This window comes from Zymoseptoria tritici, chromosome 2 (genome assembly GCF_000219625.1).
Source record: "Zymoseptoria tritici IPO323 chromosome 2, whole genome shotgun sequence".
NCBI lineage: Eukaryota > Fungi > Ascomycota > Dothideomycetes > Mycosphaerellales > Mycosphaerellaceae > Zymoseptoria > Zymoseptoria tritici.
Genome location: NC_018217.1, coordinates 2,095,391 through 2,119,263, shown reverse-complemented (window position 1 = coordinate 2,119,263; position 23,873 = coordinate 2,095,391). Strand labels below are relative to the sequence as shown.

Genomic DNA, 23,873 nt, shown 5'->3' with positions numbered 1-23,873 from the left:
AAGCAGCGGCTTCTTAAAGCCCAGCAAAGCGTTAGCGTCTACCTTTGTTGACTTCCCCCTGCTCGAAGCCAGAGCGGGCAGCAGCGGTCATTGTTTGTTGACTAAGAGATCGGAATTTGTATATTCCCTCGAGATCTCCCTCTTCTCTTATCTTTTTCTTTCCCCCCGAGCAAGAATCGAGAACCAATGTACGTTTCACCCTCCGCATTCGTCTTCCACGCCATGTGAGCTCTGCTAACATGCTCGCAGTATATTTGCATAGCTATCATCGCCAGCATCACCGTCCTTCTTCGATTCTTGCAATTCTTGTACGTCCACTTCAGTGCTCATTTGCATGGCTTCACGCTGACAACGATGAAACAGATCCCACATCATATAAAAATGGCTTTCGAGCATTTTTATAAGATGTTGTTCTTCATTTGGGTCTCCCACTTCGCGTGAGGTGATATCGCATTGCTCACATACGTTCTAGTCTTTCTCCTCTGCTCCTCCGGCTTAGCCTCTCCGCTCTCCGCCGTCACCCAAACCGTCACCGCCACCATCACCGAAACCATCACCAACACCGTCGCCTCCGTCACCGAGACTGTCTCTCCTGTCTTCTCTGTTCCTCCGTCCCTCTCCTGGCTCTTCCCCACGAAATCTACCAATGGCACGCTACACATTGCCACCGACTGGCTGTCCGACAAACCCCTCATCGCCCGCATCATCGAAGCTCTCGATCTCTACATGCGGTAGAAAGAGCTTCGGCGGGCGGTGTCCAGGGTAGCCAGTCGGGTAGAGATCCGTTGAGCCAGGAGAGAGGAGCGGAGACAGGGCAGGGAGAGCAGTCGGTGGCGGCGGTGGCGGTGGAAGCGAAAGACTGGTTCGGGGAGCTTCGGCATCGTTTCGCCTCTCTCAACATCTCACCTAATGAAACCTAATATTATTCTTCCCTCCTACCTTGATCGTCTCGTCCCATTGTGCCTCCGTTTGAACTTCACTGAATCTCGGGTGAGTGACATCGTTCAAAGTCGCTTCCTACAAATCAGAGTCAACGACCCGAAGCTCGGCCGGCCCAGCATCCATCCTTCACCCCTCCGATAGTTCAGCTCTACGGCAACCCAACCAATAAATCCCTCAACTTAGGAAACACTGGACTCCCCAACCCCGTCACCGGATCCCACCCCTTCGCACACTTGAACCCCTCCGTCTTACACCCCGGATTACTCCCCACCACAATATCCTCAAAAACATCCGGATGCGCATACAGAATCTGATTCAAGAACCCAATCGCCTTCTTCCCCGCCAGAATCCTCTCATCGTTGATCCTTGTAATCATCGCCGCAAACAGCGGTGCCGCAGCAGACGTGCCTCCACTCACTCTGAACTGCCCTTCGTCGCTCCTGGTGACGTTGGCGCCGAGCATGGCGACGTCGGGGAAGGCGCGGCCTGTGGCGTTGTAGGTTCCTGGAGGGTAGTGCGGGGTAGAAGGGTTGGAAGAGGAGAGGTAGGTTGCTACGGCGGAGGACTGGTAGGAGGGTTGGGGGAGGACGTTGGAGAAGCCGCCGGAGGACCAGTAGTTGTGCTTTTTGTCGTCGATGGCGACGGGGGTGAAGGACGAGTCGGGGTTTATGGTTACTTGGTGGGCGCCGACGGTGGTGACGTAGGGGCATGTGCCTGGAAAGAGAGGGCTGAACGCGTTCTTACTCTTATCGAGCGGATTGTGGAGGCAGCTGAATTGACCCTTCACGCCACCGTCACCTGCTGCGACGAGGACGGTCGTTCCCATGAGAGCTAATTTCATCCACTCCGCGCATTGTCTTTGCACATAATGGACCGGCAGCTTCGACTCGTCCAGCGCGAAAGAGACACTCAGCACATTGGTGATCTTCTGCGTTCCACACTCTCTCGGTCCCGCGAAGCCTTCAAAAGCAGGGTAGTGAGGATCAAGGTCCGGATCATCGCCTCCATCTTTGTCGCAGTAAGAGGAGTCGACAGCATCGAGGAAGTCATTCGCGATACCACCCAGCCCGCTGAAGGGCGTTTGGAAGATGGTCATCTTCTGTGGGTGGATGATGGGATACGCCATTTGGATGTCGAGGTTTTCTTCGCCGTCGATGTGGATGGGGTAGAGGTCCGCACCGTTGATATAGTGGACGTCTGGGGCAGTGGAAGGGGGAATGTGCGGCGCGAGGCTTGTGAAGAAGGAGGTTAGGTCGGTTTGGTTGAATATATCGCCGAAGCCGAAGATGCCGATGGCGTTATTGTCTGCCACTCGGCGGTTGGGATCGGGAGATGGAAGGGAGTAGAGTGCTGCTTGATTGTCAGTCGAGGAGCGGTGGTACGGTGCAAGAGTCATACCCCGAATACAGGCCGGCGTCCAATTTTCACTGCAATTGGCTCTTTGGGCAGGGTCGAGCGGGAGTGAGTCCTTGTATGGTGGGAGAGGAACGGGTTCGCCTTTGCCCTTGTCCGGTTGACCACGTTTGCTATTTTTTAGCTGCGTCTTCCTCTTGCGGAGGTCTGACTTTGAGCGGCCGGTGGTCAAGAATTGTGCGAACTCGATGTGCTCCTGAAGATGCAAAGGGATCACGTAGTCCTCGTGTAGAAGCTTGACTTTTCTGGTCTCCGGATGCTTACTCCAGTAGTGTGTCGTGGCGAACAGCTCGTCCAGTTGCCCAATCTCTGCATCGAACTCCAGCATAGAGCTCGTGGTCTTCAGATGCATGCATTCAGAGGAGATGTTGGCTTTGTTCAGCCATTCTTCAACGGCTGCGACAGACTCCTCCGCGGGCGCGAATAAGTCTTGCTGCAGTAAAAATGGTCAACAAAACCTCCACAATATCAACGGTATGACTGCTCACCAGCTGCTTTGAATCAAGGTATCTGCCGAATCGCTCCGAAGTTGGATCCGAAATGTCATTCAAGATGGCTTCTGCTTCCTGCAGTCTCGGCTGGTGGAAGGCCACAGCAGCTCGAACGATGGCTGAGCCGTCCACTGGTGCGAAGTCTCCATGTTGTGGAAGTGCTAGCGATGATCCGGCGATTAAGGCGATGGAAAGCGAGCGGAACAGCTTGAATTGCAGTACGCGTATCATGATGGCCTGCTGTGGTTGCGAAAGGACAGACCTTCCAGCAGAGGGAGATCGAGCGGGTAATATGAGAACTCCTCTTCTTCTACTCATGCATCCCATTGGAAACTCGTACGGTGGAGCAGGTACATACATACTAGGGTAGGGGTCAGACGGGCGCCAAATCCCATGTCTTGAGGAATCTCACCAATCGTAACTACGCTTTGAACCTGGCATAACAGGGGCCAAGAAGTCACTCTCACGAGCCATTTGGAAAGCGAAGGGATCGAGGCATAACAGATGCCTACCGGCTGCTGCTATACATAGCAGTTTTACGATGCTAATAGGCGAGCCTACATACCGCACTGGGGAAGCGCAAGGTAGAACCTCGTATTTGTCCAGGGATCTGGAGCAGGCCAACGATAGGCCATCATTGGTGAGTTTTTGTTTCCATGGCAAAGCCCACGCTCTTGTACATGATGTAAATGGAACGCTTGATGGCGCCGGTAAGTGAATCTGATAGAACGAGAAGAAGTTGAGGCGAGAAGGGAAGCGAACTCGTACTCGTAGACGAATACGAAGCGGACTCGGCTCCGGCGACTTGCATTCGTTCTTTCCGAAGTATACGACGAACCGAATTTGTCTCACACCTTCTGCTCCGACCAGCGTGACATGGGCATCCAACGATTCGGGACTCGTCTGAGTGCGCATGCCCAGCGGAAAACACTCTGCAAGCCTTCGGACGAAAGCATACCACGATCCACCGCGATCATCGATGGACCTGGCCTTGTACACTCCATCTACTACCGTCTATGTGATCAAACGGACAGATCGAAGAACATTACATATGGAGCCTGTGCGGCTGAGACTGTTAGATGGCTGGAGCAATTGAGAGAGTTTGGACTTGACATGTAAGGCGGACGAATTCTCCAAACATAAACATGGTGAGTGCTCACATTTTTCAGAGAAGCAATCCTCTTCGATGGCGCCCTCCCAGCCTCGAAGAAAGATGTTCGCATCGAACGACTTCAAGCCTACGTCACGAAACTACAAGCCTTCAAACAACTCTCCACCACGAATCTCTCATCCATATCGAGTGAGCTGCGGAAAAGTCTTCCTCCGCCACCATTTCTCGTCTTCGCAGTAGTCGAAGAACTCCTGCGCCACGGGCAGTATGCTAAAGTGACCCATGTCGTTCCAGGAGAAGCGGACCCTTACTGTGTTGCGGCTGCGAGGAAGTTGGCCGCTAAGGATGCGGAGAGGATCATCACCATTTTCTCAGACGATGCGGACTTGCTCGTCTACAACCCGGGACAAAACACGAGGGTAATTACGCTGCGAGATCAGTCCGAGTCTGGTACGGGACATGATACGAGCTGGTCTGCGACAGAACAATGGCCCGGTCGAATTGCCGCATCCGCAAAACATCCACTGGAGGATCTGGTTCGTCCGGCATTCTTCATGTCGCAGGATCTGCACTGCACACTCGAGCAAGCTTTACTCAAATCTGTTGCTCCACCAACAGATCCCGACTTCACTGCTTTCGCAGAGACATTCTCTATCGCCGCTGAAATATCTCAATGGTCGCTCACCAAGTCCTCTTCAGCTCTCAGATCCTCTCTCACGGCACTTGACTCACGCATGTCCGAACTGGTCCTCCAACTTCAGACAGTCGCAACCAAAGACGCACACTCGACTACATCTTCCATACCGCCGAGCGGACTGAGAGTCTACCTGCCTTTCCTGCACGACGATCCGTCGCGCTCGCCGGCTTGGAATGTGGGTACTCACCTCCGCACGCTCTCTTACTCGGTCCTGCTCCATCACTTCGGCATCGAACAGTCTGTGCAGGAGTATCGTCGGAGCGGGAGTCGCATCGTATCGACGCTGTTGGATCCATATCCTGTCGATGAACTGGAGACCCAGATTTCCGAGCTGAAGTCGCAGATTGAGGATACCACAATGTGGGCAAAAGCCAAGAGTGTGGATCATCGCGAAGCATGGAGGTACTTTACGATGCAGCATGTGTTGCGATACTTTCAGTCTGAAGGAATGGCGCTTCCGGGCACGGAGGAGATCATCGGAGTTTTGACGAAACGAAGGCCGAAGAAGTGGACGACTGTGCAGCTGGCTGCGCAATGGCAGGCGGCATTCTACGGACTGCGTATGATATCACAGAGTCTGGGCGTCGTGGAGAGGGGTAACGAACAGGTTCTGGACACGCTGGATGGGACGACAACGGCTGCGCTGGAGATGCAGAAGGCGTTTGAGAGTCTACCTGGTATCGTGGAATTCTTTGCTGACATTGAAGAGGGGCAGAGGAGAGACCAAGAAGACATGTGGAGGGGTTTTGTGGAAGAGCTGTTGGCGACGATGCGGAAGGAGGATGAGGACGCACAGAGCCAAGAGAACAATGCAGAAGACCGACCGAGGAAGAAAGCGAAGAAGAGCAAGAAGACGAAAGTGCTAGATCCTGGACTGGCGCAGAATCCATTTGCATTACTATCCGATTGAAGCTCCTTGGTCGTGCCATCGGAAAGGCACGGCCCTCGCCAGACTGCTCCAAATTGCCTCTACGCCGCCCGTGAAACTGGTCACCTCACCAGTGCCTCGTACCCGGCGCCCCCTTCACAGACTCACGCTGGATGTCGGAAGTCATCCACCCACCTGCGAATCCGAGCGTCAGCACAAGCACATCCTCGCATCGGCCTGACTCCCACACAGCGGACACGGCGGAAAGGAAAAGAAACTCACCATAAAAATCCCCCGGCTGCGCCACAACTACCTCCCCATCAACCTGACACTCCCACGGCTCCGCATAAAAACTCAAGTACCCCTTCAACGCCTTGAACCGCTCACTCGGATCCTCGTACGACCACGCTTTCCCCTTGACGCCTTCGATGTCCCAGTAAGTTGCGAAACCTTTCCATTCGCAGTACGTGGAGCGGGCGGAGGACTTGGATTTCGGAACGAGGAGGGAGGAAGCTGGGAGGTAGTAGGTTGGAGGGTGGTAGGTTTCGAGGACCCAGTATGCTTCTTTCGTGTCGGCGACTTTTGTGCCGTTCTGGAGGGTCACGGTCAGGTGTCGGGAGGTTTTCTCGCAGGCGGGTGGGCGGGGGAAAGTGGCGGGGTTGAGCATTGTTTTGGAGGAGGTGGACATGATGCGGCGGAGGAGCATGTGAATCTTTGGAATTGGAGAATCTTGTACTCGTTGATTCAGGATAACACCTCAGGCAGTTTGGTGTGGCACCTTATAGAAGTCGGGGGAGGTCGATGACGCTGAGGGGTTGCGGAGTACGGAGACAGCTCCGGTGGAGGGACTTCACTTCACTTCACCTTGTGCCACTCACTCCGACAATGGACAGCGACAAGAAGAAGTGCCAGGGAAACCCGGACAGTGGCAGCAAAGCTTTCACAAGAACGATCTTGCCGCAGCAAAGCCCAAAAAGACATCTAGGTCAAGCATCAACGCCTTCGCGAGCAGCGATCTCGTTTGAATCAGCAGCCGAGAGAGATGCGCAGCCTGTGGGACTGTAAATGAGCTTTCCCGCGGCATGAACGTTCGAGAACCCGTGAGAGCGATAGTGACCTCACGACTACTCACCGATGGCTGTGACAGAGACTAGAAGGTCAGCAAGAAGACTCCGAATGTTCTGTTTCCTCGAATTCCGGGAAAATCAGAGTGATAAGGCAGGCGCTAATGCACGAAGTTCCAGTCGTGAAGTTCCAGTCGTGAAGTTCCAGTCGTGAAGCCAGAGGACAGCAGATCGTTGTATGCGGTTGCGGTGTCCTTCACGCTCGACATGTTTTCTGAGTACTAGCTGCGGGCTCCATGGTAACTGTGAGGATTGAGCAGGTTGGACCAGCATATCCATGAGAGTGCGCCGCGATCAACACACAGACGCAAAGCGAGCATGCGGACATGCTCAGAAGTACATGTTTCGAAAAATCTACAGCTTTCTGCAGCAACGTCGACTCTCCAAGCAGCAAGATGGACCCTTGCATCTCGACGTTCTTGTCCTATCGTTCCCGTGCCGAAATGCTAAACCACTGCATGCGAAGCAACCCGTTCCAAGACTGACCCATGCATACAGCCCCTCGAAAACGCCTCGCCGTACCATTCCTCCGGCGATCCTAAAAATGCTTTTCAATCCATCCGCCTCCCTCTCAAGGCAAAGCCCCATGCCCACTGACACTCTCCGTTCTTCCCGTCTCCCTCCCCTCATCCTCCTCCCTCGTCCTACTCAACCCACTCTTCCTCCTCCCAGCCGCACTCCTCGACCTTCCCCCGACTACACTCCTACTCCTCCCCTTCACCGGTTGCTCCCCCAGCACCCTCTGCATCTCCCTAATCGCCCCTAAATACCACTCCCTCACCCCCGGCGTCGGCTTCCACGGATTCGGCGCCTTGTCCCATCCATGCGGCACCCCAGGGACCATATTATACACCACATCTTTCCCGATGTCGGGTGCGGAGAGGCGGTTGTGAAACGCCTGTCCTTCATCGAGCAGCATGTCCCATTCACACGTGTGCATAATAACATCCTTCGGCAATCCTTCTCTGAGTAAGCTCGTGGGAGCCACGCCCGGGGAGAGATAGGGTGAGTCGAGGGACACGGCGGCCGGTGGGTGCAGGTAGGAGTCGTCGAAAAGGTTGGTGAAGAGGGCGGGGAGTTCTTGATCCGCCCGAACGCAGGTTGCGCGACGCTCGTGGCGGGTGCGGGTGTAGTCGAGGGAGGGGTACCAGGGGACTATGCAGGCGATGTGGATGTGGGAGTGTTGGAGGTTTTGTTCGTGGAATGTGGTGCTGGTTTTGTTTGGAGGATGCGGGATGGGTGGTGGAGGTTCGTCGGGGCGGACGGTTGTTACTGTGGAGTAGGCGGGTGTTGAGGTGGTTGGCGAGTCGCTGTTTCGGGTGTGGTCTTGGGCGGGGACTGTTGCTGTTGATGAGGAGGCTTCCGTGGAGGACTCGTAGGGTTTGTATTGCACCGCTCCTCGTGTGTTGTCCTCTGTGCTCGCCTCCTCGACGTCTTCTCTTGCGAATCCAGTCTGCTCGTCATATAACCTCAACGGCACTGTAAACGCCATATTCGCTCCACTCGAGAACCCACTCAAACAAATCTTTTCCCTCGAAATTCCAAACTCCGCCGCGTGGTTATGCAGCCAAATCACCGCGTCCACGCCGTCCTCGACCGCCGTCGGGAAGGGATGTTCCGGCGCAAGTCTGTAGTCCACCGAAACCACCACAGCATTCATGTTGTCCACCACCGTCCGACACCACCTCGCATCGTCATGTGGAGAACCCAGCGTGAAGCCTCCTCCGTGGAAATTGATCACCACCGGGTAATGATCCCATCGCCTATTCCTCTCCGTTCGCCGCTTAAGCCCTTCTCCAAGACTGCCAATGCTCTTCCTCAACGACTCCCTCCTTCCAAGTGGCTCCATGCCCGCCTCAACATCCCTCTCCGGCTCCGCCTCCGGTACGACTGGTCTCCCTTTCCACAAATCCCTCTGCGTCGCCCAGTCCGCGGGTACATAGAAATACAATGTAATATCCCCCTGCTTGCCTGCGAGGGTACTTGTGAAGGTGCGGTGGAAGTTTGCCTTTTTCGGTCGCGGAGGTGCGAGACGATGTAGAAACATGCCGATCGACATGAGGAAGCGCCAGAGACCTGCTTGTAGGACGAGCAGCCATCGCGGGCGATTGTGGACTTTTTGGTAGAGGGTTCGCGGCGCAGGTTGGAAGTGTGGGATTTTGGGGAGATCGGGGAAGATGGAGGAGGAGCGGGTGTCGGAGCGGGAGGGAGGGGTTTCGGTGGACATTGTGAAGGTGGAGGGAGTTGTGGGCATCCAGGGGCGAGGAGGTAGTTGTGGTCGAGGCAGTGGAGAGTGCTGTCGTTGTCGTCTGGTGTTCGGGTCACGTTCACGTTTTCGTCGTCCGCTGTGTCATGCGGGAACAATGTCTCAGAGTGGACGTTGCTGTCCAGGAGGGAGGAGTGTATGAGAAGAGGGAGGTATTCCCTGACAATCTTCTAGAAAGTCTGGCATAAGAAGTCCCATGTTCATGTTTGTAGTATGCTGTATATTTGCAGGGGCCGCGTAAACTCACCGGCAAAATCGAAACAGCCATCGATGTCATTGCCCGCGGGACCGATGAGGGCAGGGATCTGTGGCGCGCATTTGATACAAAGCCTTGAATATTTGAGCGGACACTTTGAACGGGTCGACATTGAGGTGACGGACATTCCAAGGTTCGCTTCCCGTTCCATTTTCTCCAACGACACTCTCCTCCGACAACAGGTTTCAGAGATATGGCAACAACCTAACACTACTGCCATAGATCTCCTCTCATCCCACACAGCTCATCTTTTCCAAGACCTCCTCCTGCTTCGCCAATACATCACCTTGTGGTGGCGCACTCTCCGGCACTGTACGCCTATACTCGTCCACTCCCTCCATCCCAAACCTTGCCGTACTCCGACTCTTCGTTCGCATGGTGAGCCAGTAGTAGAACACGAGTTCTCGCCCAATTTCCACCGGCCGCGCTTGTAGTACTGCGCGATCCGGCCGATCATCTTGTTGCTTGCGTATCGGGCTGCCCAATCCCGAGCCATGATTATGGAGCACCATCGCGAGAGGAGGGTTTGGAAGCAAGGTCATTCGAAGTAAGAACCGACGTATGCGTTTGTCTACAAATGAGTCGGGTCATGTCATACATCCCGAGCCCAGCACGCTGCCAATGTTTTTCGGATATTGCTACGCAACCTCCGTGCTAGCAGTCGTGCATCTCAATCTGGTCTCGGAACTCGAAGTAATCCGGGATATGGTACGACATCACCCTGCGCCATCCGCCCGGCGGATTCCTCACTTCGGATCTTGGGCTTATCCCTTCGGGGAGCTTGTCCCTCTCCCCTCGCCAAGATGCCCAAGTATAATCGGCCGTTCTCTCTCCCGCCTTGACGAGTCTGAATCTTGCCACAATTCCCTCCACGCATTCTCCAACGGCTTTTGCCCAATATCCGACGGACAAGTCTTTGCAGGCACGAGCAATGGCTGCTCTGCGGCTAAAGACGTACGCAATGCCGCGCTCGTTCGCTTCGTATTCGACATTCTGCGCCCTGCTCCAGCCGGAGGGACCAGAGTCCGGTTGAGTGGAGCCTTCGAAACCGGAAATACGAACAAAGTATAGCTGTTCGACTTTGTTTACGGCCTGGATCATCTTGATCTGAGTGTTGTAGTCCGAGAATACGCGAGGTATGAGAAACTCCCGGTCCATGTAGAGCTTTGACGCCAGTCTCATGACACCGTACTGTTGGAGGATTCCGAAAACCGAGCCTTTGTAGCCCCCATGCTCATGCGTATATCTGCCTAGATGAACGATGTCGTTATAAACGCAGTCCAGTGGCAGCGAGAGCGCCTTGCAAGGCTCGTGGAGATACTTCCAAAAGTAGGCGGCGAGCACCTGGCGTTCTTCGGGTGTTGGTCGAACCTCTGCCGTTCGCGGGCCTGTTGGTTGGCCTAAAGTGGTCCTCAACTGTCGCGAAGCTTCAGCCATGTGGATGAAATGTTCCCGGTCTGAGGTGGAGATGCTGGCAGTAGAATAGCATTGATAGTCCATCGACAAGGTGAATTCGAGCATGTTCCGGATCGGTTCGGTCTCACGTTTCAGGAGGACTTCGGCTCCGATAAGGTATTCTTCGTCCAGCATATACTGCTCATCAGCCCTTTCGGCGAGATGATTTAGCAGGGCATCGGCTTCCGCTGCGGTAGGACGCATGGATGCTCCGGAAGCGAAGCTGGTGTAGGATGGTGGATTCCTCTTCTCCATCGTAGTGATATCGGTTGATCGTCTGTAGCTTAGTAGGATGAGTGCAGTGTACAGGTCTTCATACACAGAGAAGCGCAATGCAAAGAAATATGGCAGTGTACTACCTTCGCGCCATAGAAAATATGGCAACGCCGTCCAATGGCCTTTCCGCGGACTTACGCTTTCTGTGTCGGTACCATGCCGACCTCCAAATGTTCTGTTGGGTCAGTTGGTGGCCGACCACTTTGAAGCCTCTTTACAACCAGTGGTAACTTACCAAGAGTTAGGTAGGGGGGAATAGAGATCGCGCATCCAGTGTTCTTCAATCCGACGGCGTGATCCGACGGCGTGACCCGATTACTAAGCATAAGTCGGAAGGATCGTGAGTGCCTGAGGCTGAAAGCCAGCTTGCTACAAGGGAAGGGAGTCTTCCAAGTCATGGACCTTTCCGCGAGATACCAATGGACATGATCGTCCTCGGAGCCAACGTCTCTGCCTCCTGTCCTGCTCCGGCTCCGGGGGGAGAGGGACAGGCATGATCGCGACTCTGTGAGGCTCAACCGCCTCTACGCCAAAACGGTTGGAGGAAACCTTAAACGGCCATGGACTGGTGTATTCTTCCGATCCAAAGAACCCGCGCTCAAGTCATGATAGTTGTGCGGATCCCACTCCGTGGTGCTCATCGACACGCCGCATCGCAAGGTAGCAGGGATGTCAGAGGCTCGCAGTCCTCCCTCTGACACGGCGAGAGCTGATACATCGCCTCGACATGGAGCGAGCCGGCGCGACAGGGAATTCAGGCGGTTCGTTGGCCGCTCAGTCGTCGTGCTGGTCGAGGAGAGGTCCTTCTCTCTGAGAGTGTGCTAACACCATTTTCAGATATGCCGAAGCAGTGGTTGGACTACGGCGCTCTGCTCAAGGTCAAGCGGTGTCCTCGCGAGATCTTTCGCTGACTGCCTTCGCACAATTGATTGCGTTGAGGCTCCATGCCAAGCGTGGAATCATATCGCTATTCGACAAGGAAAGGCAGTACATTATCGCGGAGGCGACCAGGACCCTCAGTCTACAACAAGATGCCGTGCATGATGTCGCCGATGAGATCCAATTCGGAGCCTCGGTATTGGAGCGGCATGATGGCGATTTCTACCGGAGGACATTGAGAGGCCGCTTCTACGAAGTCAACGACCTTGTGGCTGACGAGAAATATGCCAGCCATCCTCTTGTGACAAACAAGACGTACTCCGCAAGATCATACGCAGGTGTCCCGATCAAAACGCCCACGGGATACACCATCGGCGTTCTATCATTCCTCGATGATCGCAAGCGGGATGCTGGGCTGACGCATGAAGAAGTCACATTCATGCACGATGTGGCGAAGACTGTTATGGCTCACCTCGAAGGGTGTCGTACGATAGTCCGGCACGGTCGTGGCATCAAAATGGTCACCGGACTAAGTCGCTTTGTGGAGGGTAAAGCTGGAGCTGATGAAGAATTAGAAGGCTCATATCGTGACACGAATGACATGCGGGACCGGCAAGCGGCACAGACATCGAGCTTGCAAGCTTCCGGACGTACGAACGCCATGAATGCTGCGAGCAATGCGGAGAGATTCGACGACTATCAGCGAAGCTACGACGCGTCTGGCAGATCGCCACATATCATGAAAGCAAGTCAAGGTCCCCATGCACGATTGCTCGAAGAGACGACAAGCTCTGTACAGGGCAACAGCGAGACAGCTTCACAAACTCTGTCAACCAAAAGCTCGTTCGACCCTCAAGATGGCATCTCCAAAGAGAAACGAAGTTGTTTTGAACGTGCCGCTGGCATCATCAACACTTCGATGAACCTGGCCGGCACTCTGTTCTTAGACGCCGCCGTGGGCGAATTTGCCCAGTTCCGCAACACTGCAGGAGAGAGCACGACAAGTCCCGACAGTGATGGCTCCAACAGCGGAGGCTCGGCAGCCGCTGTCAGGACACGCAGCCCGAACAAATTTGACCAGAAGCCATGCAGACAGATTGCTTCCGCTTACGACTTTACGTCGACGGAAGAGAATCACGTCTTGCATGGTCCGATACCCGAACGCTTCCTTAAATCCTTGATGCGAAGATATCCCTACGGCAAGATTTGGACGCTGGATGCCAATGGCAATACCTCGTCAGATGAGTTCTCCGAGAGCAGTGCTGCGACCGACCAAACGTCCGTGGAGTCAGACCGACCTTCTACGCCCAAGCCCGCTCCAAAGCCAAAGCGTAAGCGAGCTCAACCAGACGGCGCTGTCTTAGCACAATTGTTCCCCGGAGTGCGCTCATTAGCTTTGATGCCGATGTACGATTCCGCCCGAGAGCGATTCTTTGCTGGCGCCGTAGTCTGGACTTACGATCCGGTACGCATTTTGACAATGCAGGACGACGCCAACTATCTTGGTGCCTTCTGCGATGTCATCATGGCAGAAGTCGGACGACTAGACGCGCAGTCAGAGGCGCGGGCAAAGACAAGTTTCATATCTTCGATCTCGCACGAGTTGAGGTCTCCACTCCACGGGATTCTGGGCGGCATCGAAGTTCTACAAGACAAGGACAATGCAGCCGTCCAAGAAGATATGCTGCAGATGATTGAGGCTTCCGGAAAGTCTTTGCTGGATATTGTGAATCATCTTCTGGAGCACGCCCACAGTTCATCGGAACTTCGCTTACAAAAGCCGAATAAAGCTTTTCGAAGCAGAGAGGCTGGCTCTGCAAGACCAGCCATCACCCGCTACAACACTGGATCACAGCATCAGCCTCCCCACGACATAGCACTACTTACGGAAGAGGTGCTCGACACGGCTCTTTGGTCTACACCCAAGCCCACGCCCCTCTCCGACAAAGATCGCCGGCGAGGAAGCATGGACTTTGGCACTGGCTCCGCCGCCGCTCCTATCAAAGTCATACTAGAAGTCGAGTCGAACGATTTCAACGATGAAGCTTGGCTCTTCAGAGTGAACAGCGGCGCCTGGAGGCGTATTGTTCAGAATCTTACCACCAATTCGCTGAAGTATACCGACGACGGCGGGTATCTGAAACTGTCATTATCTGCCCGGCCTCCGGATGAGGACTCTGTCGCTAAAGGAAAAACCGTGGTGGAGCTACTCGTCGTCGACTCCGGCAGAGGCATGTCCAAGTCTTTCCTCAAGTTCGGGTTGTGGCAAGCGTTCTCTCAAGAAGACGCCCAGTCGCAGGGCACCGGTCTTGGTCTGAGTCTTGTTCACGGAATTGTGAAAGAGATGGGCGGCGCGATCGACGTTCAGAGTAGCAAAGGCGTCGGCACGGCAATCCGGGTGACGATTCCGCTACCTCGGGCGCCGCCTGTACGCCATCTGAGCTCGGAGAATGACCAACCAGAATTCGAGATGACGACGAAAGAGAGGCTGAAATATTGCACTTACACTGCCATTGGCTTCGGAGATGATGACGGAGTGGGAGATAGGGCCACGCAAGCAAGCGGTATTCTGAAAGAATCCATCGCAGTTGCTTTCAAATCTTATGGAATGAGGACGACAGAACCCGGCGAAACAGCACAAATCTACATCATGCCCGAGCACAAAGCAGCGCAGCTGGCTCGAGCAGAACCACAGAATGACATCGAGACAGCAGCATGCAGGAAGCCCGCGATTGTACTTTGCCACTCAGTCGCTTCTTCGCGAGCCCTGGCCAATGCTGGCGGTCATCTGACCAATGCAGTCCACGTCGCACAGCCTCTTGGGCCCCGGAAGTTGCTTAAGGCGCTGACTACTTGTCTTGAGAGGCTTTCGTCTTCCGCTCTCCCGGGTCTGAAACCTTTGCGATATGACGCCCCAGCAGCACACGAAGCACAAGGTCCAGCTCTGACACCCCACAGAGTACCTTCGCGCCCTCTTATTCCGTCCAAAAGAAAAACCTCAGATGACTCAAACCTTCCTATGCTCCGGCACACCCGCTGGCCGTCATCTCCAAGTATGGAACTTTTGCCCACCACCCCACGACCCGGAGTAGCAGCATCAGGACTTCGAACTCTCCTCGTCGACGACAACGAGCTGAACCTCTCCCTGCTGAAGACTTACATGCGCCGCAACGGCCACGGCTACACCTGCGCCCGTAACGGCGTCGAAGCCGTGCACGCCTACAAAGAAGCCTACTCCGCCTCTTTCGACTCTACAACCCCGATACTAGTCCTCATGGACCTCACAATGCCCATCATGGGCGGTCTCGAAGCTACTCGACAAATCCGAGCGTTCGAACGGGAGCAAGTTCATAATTCGGACCGCGGGTCGAGAAGTACGTCCAACGCTGGTTTATCTGGTGAGGATATGGATAGCAGAAGGAGTTCGCTGAAAGGATCGCATCCACCATCGGCCGTGGTCGTTGCGCTGACGGCAATCTCGGGCAGCGAAACGAAGATGGCAGCGTTTGGGAGTGGAGTGGATTTGTACCTGACCAAGCCAGTGGGGTTCAAGAATTTGGGAGAGATCTTGAAGGGGCTTTTGGAGGATTCGAGACGAGCTTGAGTGGCAGGATGTAGCACGACTTCGACAGTGACTCGGACAACAGAACGAATAGAGAGCTTATCGCGTAAAGTTTGCACATACGAACGACCTGACAATGACGAGTGCAGACGCCTACTTGGAGACATCGATCGCATACGATGCCGCAGTAACAAAGAAGGTGATCGTGAGATAGGCCGCGGCTTCTGCTCGATGATGCTGCTCGTACAGCAGCCTACTACTGGCTCCTGGTAGACGATACATCAGCCATCTTTTATCAACTTCGCATAGCCTTACCGCTCTCAGAGGGACGCTCAATTCTACCTCCATGGCTCAGCTCGATCCGCCTTACGCAACTCTGACCCCAGTGGCTCAGTCCATGGTGTAAGCCCAGAGAATTACACAAGGAATTCAACGGATCGTCGTTCTAGACCGAAGGCTGACGTTGCGAGAAAGATCTATCATACCAAACGAAGACGCCGGACTGCACACAGACGAGTCTTGCGATAGCCGATCTGAGGATACGTCCACAGACGTTATTTGTTCTTTCTCGCATGTCCGGTCAGGGCAAGTCTTCGCCAACGAGGACATTGCCTGGATCTGCTGTGTTGACTCCAGCACTGCCCCAAGCCAGACCTGCCCGGATCGACGTCGTTCGCCTGAATCTCTCGTGTTGAGGTTTTCTTCCGCCCACAGTCGCCGGCGGCTCTCGTTCGCTCTCTTGACGAGCCTCAAAGCATATCAAAATGACGCCTCAGCCAAGACCGCCCATCCTTCGCGGCTTTCGCAACTGCAGATCCCAAGACATGCGCCGTCGATCGTCCTTATTCTTATCTCTATCACAACTGCCGTCTCTTGGTATCGATGATCTTCTTCGTCACTCTATCGATCTCGTCGCTGCTGCCAAATTACGAGGGCGAGTCATATCCGATACGAAGCAATGAAGTGATTGATGCCTGATAGCAAAACGACCGATGCTGGCATCGGTCTTCCAACATCCGCAAAGATGAGAGAACGACTCCAGGGGAAGATGACGATCTCAAAGAGATTGAGGAATGGAAGGATGACGAAGAGAAGCAAGATTGAGCAGAGGAAAGAGAACATATAAACCACCACCAGAACCGCCTCTGTCGCAATCCATCATCAACATCACACCATCTCTCGACCACCAGCATCCTCTCAGGCCAACCAACTAAAGTCAAACGAGACCCTCTACACTCCACAACAATGCAATTCATCATCCTTGCCGTCGCCGCTCTGGCCGCCGCTACCCCAGCCCGCCTCCGCGAGCGAGCTCCGATCAACGTCTGTCCGGCTCTCGACAGCCCTGAGTGCTGCCAGGCGGATGTCGACGGCGTTCTTGCTTTGACTTGCTCTCCTCGTACGTATTGTGGAGGCAACCGGAGGGAAGACGCAGTGAACTGACTTGCAGTAGCATCGGGTGAGGTCTACACGGCCGATGGTCTTGAGAAGGACTGTGCTGCGAGCGGGTTGAGTGCTTTTTGCTGTACTCTTCCTTTGGTGAGTTTCCCGATGAGCACATGATCGTGGAGGGCTGAGCTGACGTTTATACAGGCTGGTGATGCGCTGCTTTGCAGCCCTGCTTAGATGGGTCGTGACAGTCAGGGGAAGTTCTGTGCTGGCTGTGCTATGAGCTCGCATAATAGAGAAGATATACAAACACGCAATGACAAACAATTCTCTCTTGAATACTCTCAACTCCGCCGCTTCAGTACCTCGTAAATTGCTGTCTTTGCTCGTTCCCGTCGGCCTCGACTCATGACCAAGGGGGTAGCCGTTGCTCGTAACGTCCCAACTGTCGCAATCTTTCGAAAGCCTGACACGTCCCACCCATCGCATCCTCCAACGCCTAAGCTTTCTTCGACGGGCAAGGCGGCGGAGTAAATGCTGGCTTAGGCTCGCAAGGATTATAACAACCTCCATACCAGATACCACACTCGTTCACATAATCCGCACACACAGTCGTACACGCCGCAGACGACGTGGAAGCCGGAGGCGGAATTGTAGAGTAGGAGCATGGAGGCGGAGTGTAAGTTGGCCGAGGCTTGCAGTCGTCGTAGCAGCCGCCGTACCATTGACCGCATTCGTTGATCAGGTCGACGCAGATGAAATTGCAGGCGGGTGTGGTTGTTGGTGAGGGGCAGGGTGGCGGGTCGAAGGTCGGCCAGCTGGAGAAAGGCGTGTCAGTTGTGTGAATGGAATGACTCTAATGGATCTGGACTAGACGAGTTGTCTGTCTTGCTCCACTGGCTGACTTACGGCTCGCCTGGGCAGTTTTCGAAGCAGCCGCCGTACATCTGCCCACAGTCATTGATGTAGTCCGCGCATATGGTCTCGCAGTCCTTGGACTTTATTGGTTTGGGAGCGGGATCTATGTGAGCTGGTTCCAGAGCCATAGCGGCAACGCCGACTGCGAAGAGGACCGTGGCGAGCATTTTGCAGTCACTTGGAGGGAAACGGACAAGAAACTTTCAGCAGCGGTCGAGACCTCAGTATGTATAAGACTATAAGACCTGATTCTAGGTCAAGCTTACCAGCCCGTCACATGTCTTACATTCCTCCAAGTCCTTGGGTGGTATGAGCTCTCCATGTGGCGCCTTGGCGGACTCACAAAGCAAGCTTCCGACTCGATGTTGTCGCTGCCGACTCTTGGACATCCCAGCAAGGCTTTACGCATGAGCATGGGATACTGGTTGGGATCGATCGATGTGACTGCATCGCTGACTGCCAAGGTTGAACCTTGACATCGAGTCAGGGAACATTGTTCTATTCATAGGCTTGGGGCTGGGACCAAATGTCTCGGGGGACTCGGATACGAGCCGAAGTTGCGGACTTCGCGAGGTGGCGAGCGGACGCAACGAGGGAAGTGAGTACTAAGGAGCCCGAGCTTGCGAGGACAGCGACGGGCGTACGATACCCGAGCGCGTGAGGCATAGGCTCGTTTAAAAGGTTAGCAAAACTATTAGGAAGTCGAAGTTCGCGCTGCAAAGTTGAAGTTCGCCCGCAATTCGAGTGTTCTTTCCGACTGTACTCCCCCAAGACATTTGGGGGCTGGGATGCTTACGTCGCCATCCTTGTCCAGCCTTACAGCATGTGTACGCATCGGAGTAGCCACCGTTCCAGCCTTGTCTAAGGTTACGTGGCCTGTTAACAAGGAAGCAGACCAATCGAGTGATTCGAGCCCTTGGTATACCCTTGACATTGCAAGGAGCGGTGGCTACAGTCCATTGCCACAGCCGCTCGTTACTAACCTCCTTTGGTCGCTGTTGCAAGGGCTCGTTGTCGAATCGATTGGTGGTCATGTTGTCGCTTGTGAGGGCTGCAAGGGTGTTATAATTGACCGGCATAGTGCCATGGTCGCCGGCATAGTGCTATAGTCGCCGGCATAGTGCCATAGCTCGGTTAAGCGGTTGCAAGGCTCTTAAACACTCGCTTCTGCAGTAATTACTAACATACTAGATATCGGAAGGTCGGTGCGCAGAGCGATAGCATTTACCTTACCTTAGTGTGCAGTAGCTGTTGTATAGCTTAATAGCTTCATGTCGCTATTTACTAGCGTGTGTAATCTGTTATATAAAGGGCGAATTCGCTGCTGTTGTAGTAGAGCTGTTAGTTTTAATAGCGCTTCTACGGAGATCACGGAGATTCAGCTCTACTACGCTGTCGAGCTAAGGGCGATAGCGTAAGGGCAGCTAGCATATATATAGGGCGCAGAATTAGTGTAAAGCAGTATATCTATCCCTTCTATTGTCTTCGTTGTTACTATGCCGTACGTTAATCCAAACCGCTCGTTCGCAAGCTCTAGCAGCAGCTCCGACGCCTTCGCACCGGCCGTCTACCCCCTTCTACTACCTCGTCGTGTTGTTAGTTACCGTCTAGTGCTTGCTAATAGCATAGTCGGTCTACGCATACTGCTATAGCCAGCTCCGGATACAGAGCTAGTAACTCCTTAGCCGCGTTCGTTCTTCGAGCCGGAGGTAGTAGACGAGCCGCGCGGTCGTAGCATCCTTCCGTACGCTATTCGTACGAGGATTAAGACCCTTAAACGCGTGGCTAGCTAGACGTTGCATCGCATTGCCGGTAAGTGCCTATAAAGGGTGTAAGGGTAATACAACAGCTAACAAGATGCAGCTGCTCTTAGTAAGCTATACACTACCGTTTAAACCGTCGCCGCCGAGGCAGCTACACTAGCCGGTGCTCGTTACCTCCTTTATAGACTACGTCAGTTTGGCACCCCTATAGCTAACAGGATTATCGAATATGTTACTAGCGGCGTAGAAGGACGTCGAGCAACCTACTAACAGATTAAAGAGAGGCTCGAGCTGGCATGCTCTGTTAACACTATTCGACGACGGCTTAATAAGCGTAGATACTGGAAGCGTGTAGCTCGCCGAGCACCGTTCCTTAACGCTAATAGCCTCGACTTAAGACCTTAGTTTGGCTAGTAGTACTTAGATTATCTCGACAATAGCCGCACCTTCTTATTTAGTAATAGAGCCGCCTTTAGCAAGGGCGGCAGCAGCAAGCTGCTCGTTATTCGTCGTATTAATAAGGCGTTCGATCCGGACTGCCTTAGGCCACGATATCGCCGCATTAAGAGCTAGTTCGTCTTCGGACTAATTAGCGGCACTAAGAAGTTAAGGATCGTTTTCTAGGAGCTAGCATAGGGCAACATTACCGCCGCCGGCATAGCCGAGCACGTATTACTAGAGCTGCAGCGTTTCTGGCGTAAGATCGTGGACTCTAAGGCTAAAGAAGCTACAGCTAGCATACGCAACGACTAGATCGTCGACGAGGGGGCCTTCTTATTCTCACCGAGACACTTACTAGCTCGTGCCGCTACTCCTAGAACTCCTACACCTTGCGACGGCGACGACGACGTTAAGGATGCGCAAGTGCTAGCTACGCTATTGCTAATGCTCTGCCTTGATAGCGCGGCTGTTTACAAAGCAGCTGCGTTCCGTAGTTAGCTAGATATCCTCGGAATTCCTTATGCTCTTAACGTATGGCTAGCGAACTCCCCAGACCTTAATCTAATTAAGAATCTGTGGGCCTTGCTAAAATAGCGTCTTAATTACAACTATCTATTGCCGTCGTCGAATGTAGTGCTTAGACAGCAGATTTAAGAGGTGTAGGATGCGGTAACTACGGCTAAGATTAGTCGAATAACGGGCTCGTTCAGATCGCGGTACGAGAAGGTAATCGCTCGTAAGGGTCGCTATACGGGCTATTAATGCCGGCGAATCGATTAGGAGTAGTTTGGAGATAGTAGTAATAATGTTAGTAGAGTTGTAAGTGTTTGAAGTTAAGCTGAATTCTTAGCCGTCCAGTCTTTCCCGAATTTGCTTTGTAATCAGAAGATAAGGTCAAATAACACGCGCTTATTAGTTCGGTTGCTCCCGCTTTGCGGCCCGTGTTAGTAAATAATAAACAAGGGCCCTTGCACGTAACAAGGGTGGAAGTGGAGAACGAGCGGCTGCAGGAGCCGACTGTACTCCTATGCGTTCACACGCTGTAGGACGGCAAAGGTTACAAACTGCACATTCGTCGGCAGTCTCCAGCTCGTGCTCCAGCGTAAGACGCACGAGTTCAATGCCAAACCTCAAAGGGAAGCTCTCACTCAATTTGCTGCAGCAAAGCCTCGCATTCCCTCACCTCGGCCTCGACGAACTGTCTCCGAGCATGCCACCACAGCGCACCCTGGCTGAACGCAAAGATCAGACTGTTGAGAGTCGCAAATCCCACCATGGCATACCACAGCAACAGCCACTCCAGTAGCCGGAGCGGGCGTTGAGCGGGAACTTTGACCCTAAAGACCATAGAGACACCGACCACAAAAATGACGAAAGTCTGAGTCAAGAGTCCATTGATGCTGAGTGATCCTGGCGAGCGACGCTGCTTCAATATTTTGACTTGAAGGTAGAGCGCAAACAAACCGAGTAGCTGGGACAGCCAGATACAGGCAGAATCTTGATCCTCGGTCAGCTGGCCTGCGAACGAAGAGAGAACTCGACAATACTCACATGGAAACTTGTCCCATCCACACCACCGCAAACTGCGCAATATCGAGCCTTTGCGCAGCACTCAACGGATCATCACCCAGCGGATACCCGAACATCGCCACAATGACCATGGCCAGGGAACAGGTTGCGACGAGCTGGTCGATGATGATCTTGCCTGACGAGATACCGGTCAGGTTTCCTCGTACTATGACGCGGGACAGTTGTGGGAGGAACGAGGCTGCGCTGAGGGCGATGAGCGCACTTGGAGGAATAAAGGGTCAGCCATGTGCGATATGCTGACGTGGATTCCGACTTACGAGCGGATGAGAACATCGAGTGCGGACCAGAGTGCTAACATCGTGTATAGCGAATGCGTTATGTGGTGGCTGTTTTGATGGTGAGAGAGCATATGACGAGACTAAAGAACGTTGTACCTAACTAAGCAGACAGGCAGCAGAATATTCCTGCGGCACAGCGTTTGTCGTACCACGAGCCGCCCGATCTGCGCCTTAAAGAGACGCTGAGACGTGTCAGCGACTTCACAAGACTGCGCTTAGTGGAAGCTCTTCCTCATTTCACTCTCACGGGACGACAGTGCGGCTACTGCGCACGAACCAGAGACGTGCGCCGACGGCATATGGACAACGAGATCTTCGCTTACGCATACATTCGGACATGATGCGAAGAGCTTCCTTTCTCACGGCCGTTGCATCCGTTACATTCGATCGATGCTCTAGATCTATCTCCTGTGCAGCCCTTCTTGCTTCTGAGTCGGTACTGTAATAGCGCACTTTTGCGCAAGCCGGAGTGCCTTGCTCGCACCTCGAACCTTTGGAAGGAGCGCGCGCACTGAGGAGGAGGTAGCTCTAGAAACACCTCTGATCGGCCCTGGAGGCATCGATACGCGGTATCTAGTCCGCTCTGGTACCATGTCGGTGGTCGTATCTTCAGACGATGGAATGGTGTGCTGTCTCGAGTCAGGCCCTGTCCACATTCTCCTGTCTAGTCGAGTGGTCTCCGAAAGCCAGCGCCAGTCCACGTGTCGGTTGCGATCGGTCGTGGCAAACAGGCCTATTGATCGAGGTATTGAACGTTGTAGTCGCAGCCTTCTGCAGCAACGTTCTTCCAGTGTCGTGACTGCGAGTACAGTCTCTCGGCGGCGGCTGCGATGTTCGTGGAGTCGATGCTGATGAGCGTCCTTGGAACTCTGGTGCGCACGCCCCAAATCCTGTATCATATATCCCACGTCGCTCCAACGCCTCGCTAAATGTAACAAATCCGCACCCGTGCCACGCGTCTCTACTGCTGCTGATCCTTCACCAACCTCGCCGCCAGCACATACAAAAACAGCGCGCCGCCAATCATGTAGAATTTGTTCCTGGCAAGGAATCCTTCCGGTATCGCAGCTGCCTCTCTCTTTTCGGCGACCACCGTACCACCCTCTTTCTGTGACTTCTCCTCCTCCACTGTCCCATCCACTCCCTTGCTCACGCTCCTTCCCGTCGCCACATCCACGCCCACCTCCCTCATCCACCTCCAATTCTCCTCGTCCACCTCTGGCCACTCCTCCCTGAATCTCCTCCCTCCGTCTCCCGCCTTGATCGCACCGAAGCCCTTCCCGCCTTTATTCGACCCCGCTTTGCCTTCCGCTTGCCAACTCCCCCCGCCGGTGCTATTCCACCACCTAGTCCTCTCCGCCAACCCCCTCCTCTCTGCCTCCGTCGCCGTGACACTCCCCGTCGTAACATCCTCCCCCGTCATAAAACTCAGCACTCCCAATAAAATCGTGCCTACCTCCCATGCCGGGTTGAAACTCTTCGGGTGGAAGTCTGAGATACTCAAACATAGTCTCTCGCTGCACCGAAAGCGGCCGGATGGTGTGTGCATGCGAATCGCAGGAGGTGCAAAGGGGTAGTCGGGTGGGAAAGTCAGGGTGCCCCAGTATTGGCCGTTGTGGTAGGGAGTGTCCGGTGGACCAGTGAGGATGTAGTGCCATTCGAGGATGTTGGATTCGGAGGGGTGGGCGGTGATGTATTCCGGTGGGGATTTTTGGAGGGTGGCGTATTCGCGGGTCAGGCGTTTGTGGGCGGCGCGGGTGGCCATGTTTGTGTAGGGTGCGAGGATGAGGTGTGCGATCGATGAGTGGTTCCTTGGATCGTTTGGTCGGGTTTGTCAGAGGGTTGCGCGGATTTATGGGTGTTTGTCGGGGTGGGAGAAGTGTCGGTGGAGGGGAAAGTGAGGTTGAAGGAAGATGGCTGTTTGAAAGTGACGGGAACTTGTGAAGATGATGTAGCCAGAAGATGGCAGATCAATTGTTGACGCCTCAGGCACGATGAAATCGGCGTGCCTCCGTGATTCCGCTCAAACTGCACCGCATGTGTCTGACTCTGTGGGCTTGGACTGTGCAATCTGCGCCAGAGAACGAAAATACAGTTCGAGGAAGGTGTGTGTCTTCGGGAGGAATGAAAGCAACGACAAAACTTTCGTCCTTC

At 54.0% G+C, this 23,873-nt stretch overlaps 10 protein-coding genes across 10 annotated transcripts; 3 read left to right on the top strand and 7 right to left on the bottom strand.

The window, feature by feature from the left end:
* Nucleotides 1-1,090: 1,090 nt before the first annotated feature.
* On the bottom strand, nucleotides 1,091-3,077 carry MYCGRDRAFT_37389 (uncharacterized protein; the record flags this gene model as incomplete). Its single annotated transcript, XM_003854938.1, has 3 exons — nucleotides 1,091-2,292; nucleotides 2,341-2,788; nucleotides 2,844-3,077. The coding sequence occupies 3 exons, from the start codon at nucleotides 3,075-3,077 to the stop codon at nucleotides 1,091-1,093; spliced, it is 1,884 nt and encodes a 627-aa protein (XP_003854986.1).
* Nucleotides 3,078-3,547: 470 nt separating this feature from the next.
* On the top strand, nucleotides 3,548-5,564 carry MYCGRDRAFT_108112 (uncharacterized protein; the record flags this gene model as incomplete). Its single annotated transcript, XM_003855454.1, has 3 exons — nucleotides 3,548-3,556; nucleotides 3,621-3,961; nucleotides 4,016-5,564. The coding sequence occupies 3 exons, from the start codon at nucleotides 3,548-3,550 to the stop codon at nucleotides 5,562-5,564; spliced, it is 1,899 nt and encodes a 632-aa protein (XP_003855502.1).
* Nucleotides 5,565-5,649: 85 nt separating this feature from the next.
* On the bottom strand, nucleotides 5,650-6,189 carry MYCGRDRAFT_35661 (uncharacterized protein; the record flags this gene model as incomplete). Its single annotated transcript, XM_003854937.1, has 2 exons — nucleotides 5,650-5,717; nucleotides 5,805-6,189. 2 exons carry the CDS (start codon nucleotides 6,187-6,189, stop codon nucleotides 5,650-5,652), a joined length of 453 nt encoding a protein of 150 aa, XP_003854985.1.
* A 1,028-nt stretch (nucleotides 6,190-7,217) lies between these two features.
* Nucleotides 7,218-9,089, bottom strand: MYCGRDRAFT_68502 (uncharacterized protein; the record flags this gene model as incomplete). Its single annotated transcript, XM_003854936.1, has 3 exons — nucleotides 7,218-7,857; nucleotides 8,116-8,415; nucleotides 8,554-9,089. 3 exons carry the CDS (start codon nucleotides 8,898-8,900, stop codon nucleotides 7,218-7,220), a joined length of 1,287 nt encoding a protein of 428 aa, XP_003854984.1.
* Nucleotides 9,090-9,398: 309 nt separating this feature from the next.
* Nucleotides 9,399-11,057, bottom strand: MYCGRDRAFT_90826 (uncharacterized protein; the record flags this gene model as incomplete). The annotated part of the gene is made up of 3 exons (XM_003854935.1): nucleotides 9,399-9,645; nucleotides 10,127-10,900; nucleotides 11,038-11,057. The coding sequence occupies 3 exons, from the start codon at nucleotides 11,055-11,057 to the stop codon at nucleotides 9,399-9,401; spliced, it is 1,041 nt and encodes a 346-aa protein (XP_003854983.1).
* A 335-nt stretch (nucleotides 11,058-11,392) lies between these two features.
* On the top strand, nucleotides 11,393-15,382 carry MYCGRDRAFT_108110 (sensor histidine kinase/response regulator; the record flags this gene model as incomplete). The annotated part of the gene is made up of 2 exons (XM_003855455.1): nucleotides 11,393-11,406; nucleotides 11,737-15,382. The coding sequence occupies 2 exons, from the start codon at nucleotides 11,393-11,395 to the stop codon at nucleotides 15,380-15,382; spliced, it is 3,660 nt and encodes a 1,219-aa protein (XP_003855503.1).
* A 1,203-nt stretch (nucleotides 15,383-16,585) lies between these two features.
* MYCGRDRAFT_117719 (hydrophobin-like protein) lies at nucleotides 16,586-16,966 on the top strand (the record flags this gene model as incomplete). The annotated part of the gene is made up of 3 exons (XM_003855456.1): nucleotides 16,586-16,739; nucleotides 16,794-16,879; nucleotides 16,934-16,966. 3 exons carry the CDS (start codon nucleotides 16,586-16,588, stop codon nucleotides 16,964-16,966), a joined length of 273 nt encoding a protein of 90 aa, XP_003855504.1.
* A 15-nt stretch (nucleotides 16,967-16,981) lies between these two features.
* Nucleotides 16,982-17,817, bottom strand: MYCGRDRAFT_99161 (uncharacterized protein; the record flags this gene model as incomplete). Its single annotated transcript, XM_003854934.1, has 2 exons — nucleotides 16,982-17,547; nucleotides 17,639-17,817. 2 exons carry the CDS (start codon nucleotides 17,812-17,814, stop codon nucleotides 17,229-17,231), a joined length of 495 nt encoding a protein of 164 aa, XP_003854982.1.
* A 3,178-nt stretch (nucleotides 17,818-20,995) lies between these two features.
* MYCGRDRAFT_90823 (uncharacterized protein) lies at nucleotides 20,996-22,058 on the bottom strand (the record flags this gene model as incomplete). Its single annotated transcript, XM_003854933.1, has 4 exons — nucleotides 20,996-21,322; nucleotides 21,426-21,642; nucleotides 21,699-21,732; nucleotides 22,043-22,058. The coding sequence occupies 4 exons, from the start codon at nucleotides 22,056-22,058 to the stop codon at nucleotides 20,996-20,998; spliced, it is 594 nt and encodes a 197-aa protein (XP_003854981.1).
* A 622-nt stretch (nucleotides 22,059-22,680) lies between these two features.
* MYCGRDRAFT_68497 (uncharacterized protein) lies at nucleotides 22,681-23,638 on the bottom strand (the record flags this gene model as incomplete). Its single annotated transcript, XM_003854932.1, has 1 exon — nucleotides 22,681-23,638. One exon carries the CDS (start codon nucleotides 23,482-23,484, stop codon nucleotides 22,681-22,683), a length of 804 nt encoding a protein of 267 aa, XP_003854980.1.
* Between the last annotated feature and the right edge of the window lie 235 nt (nucleotides 23,639-23,873).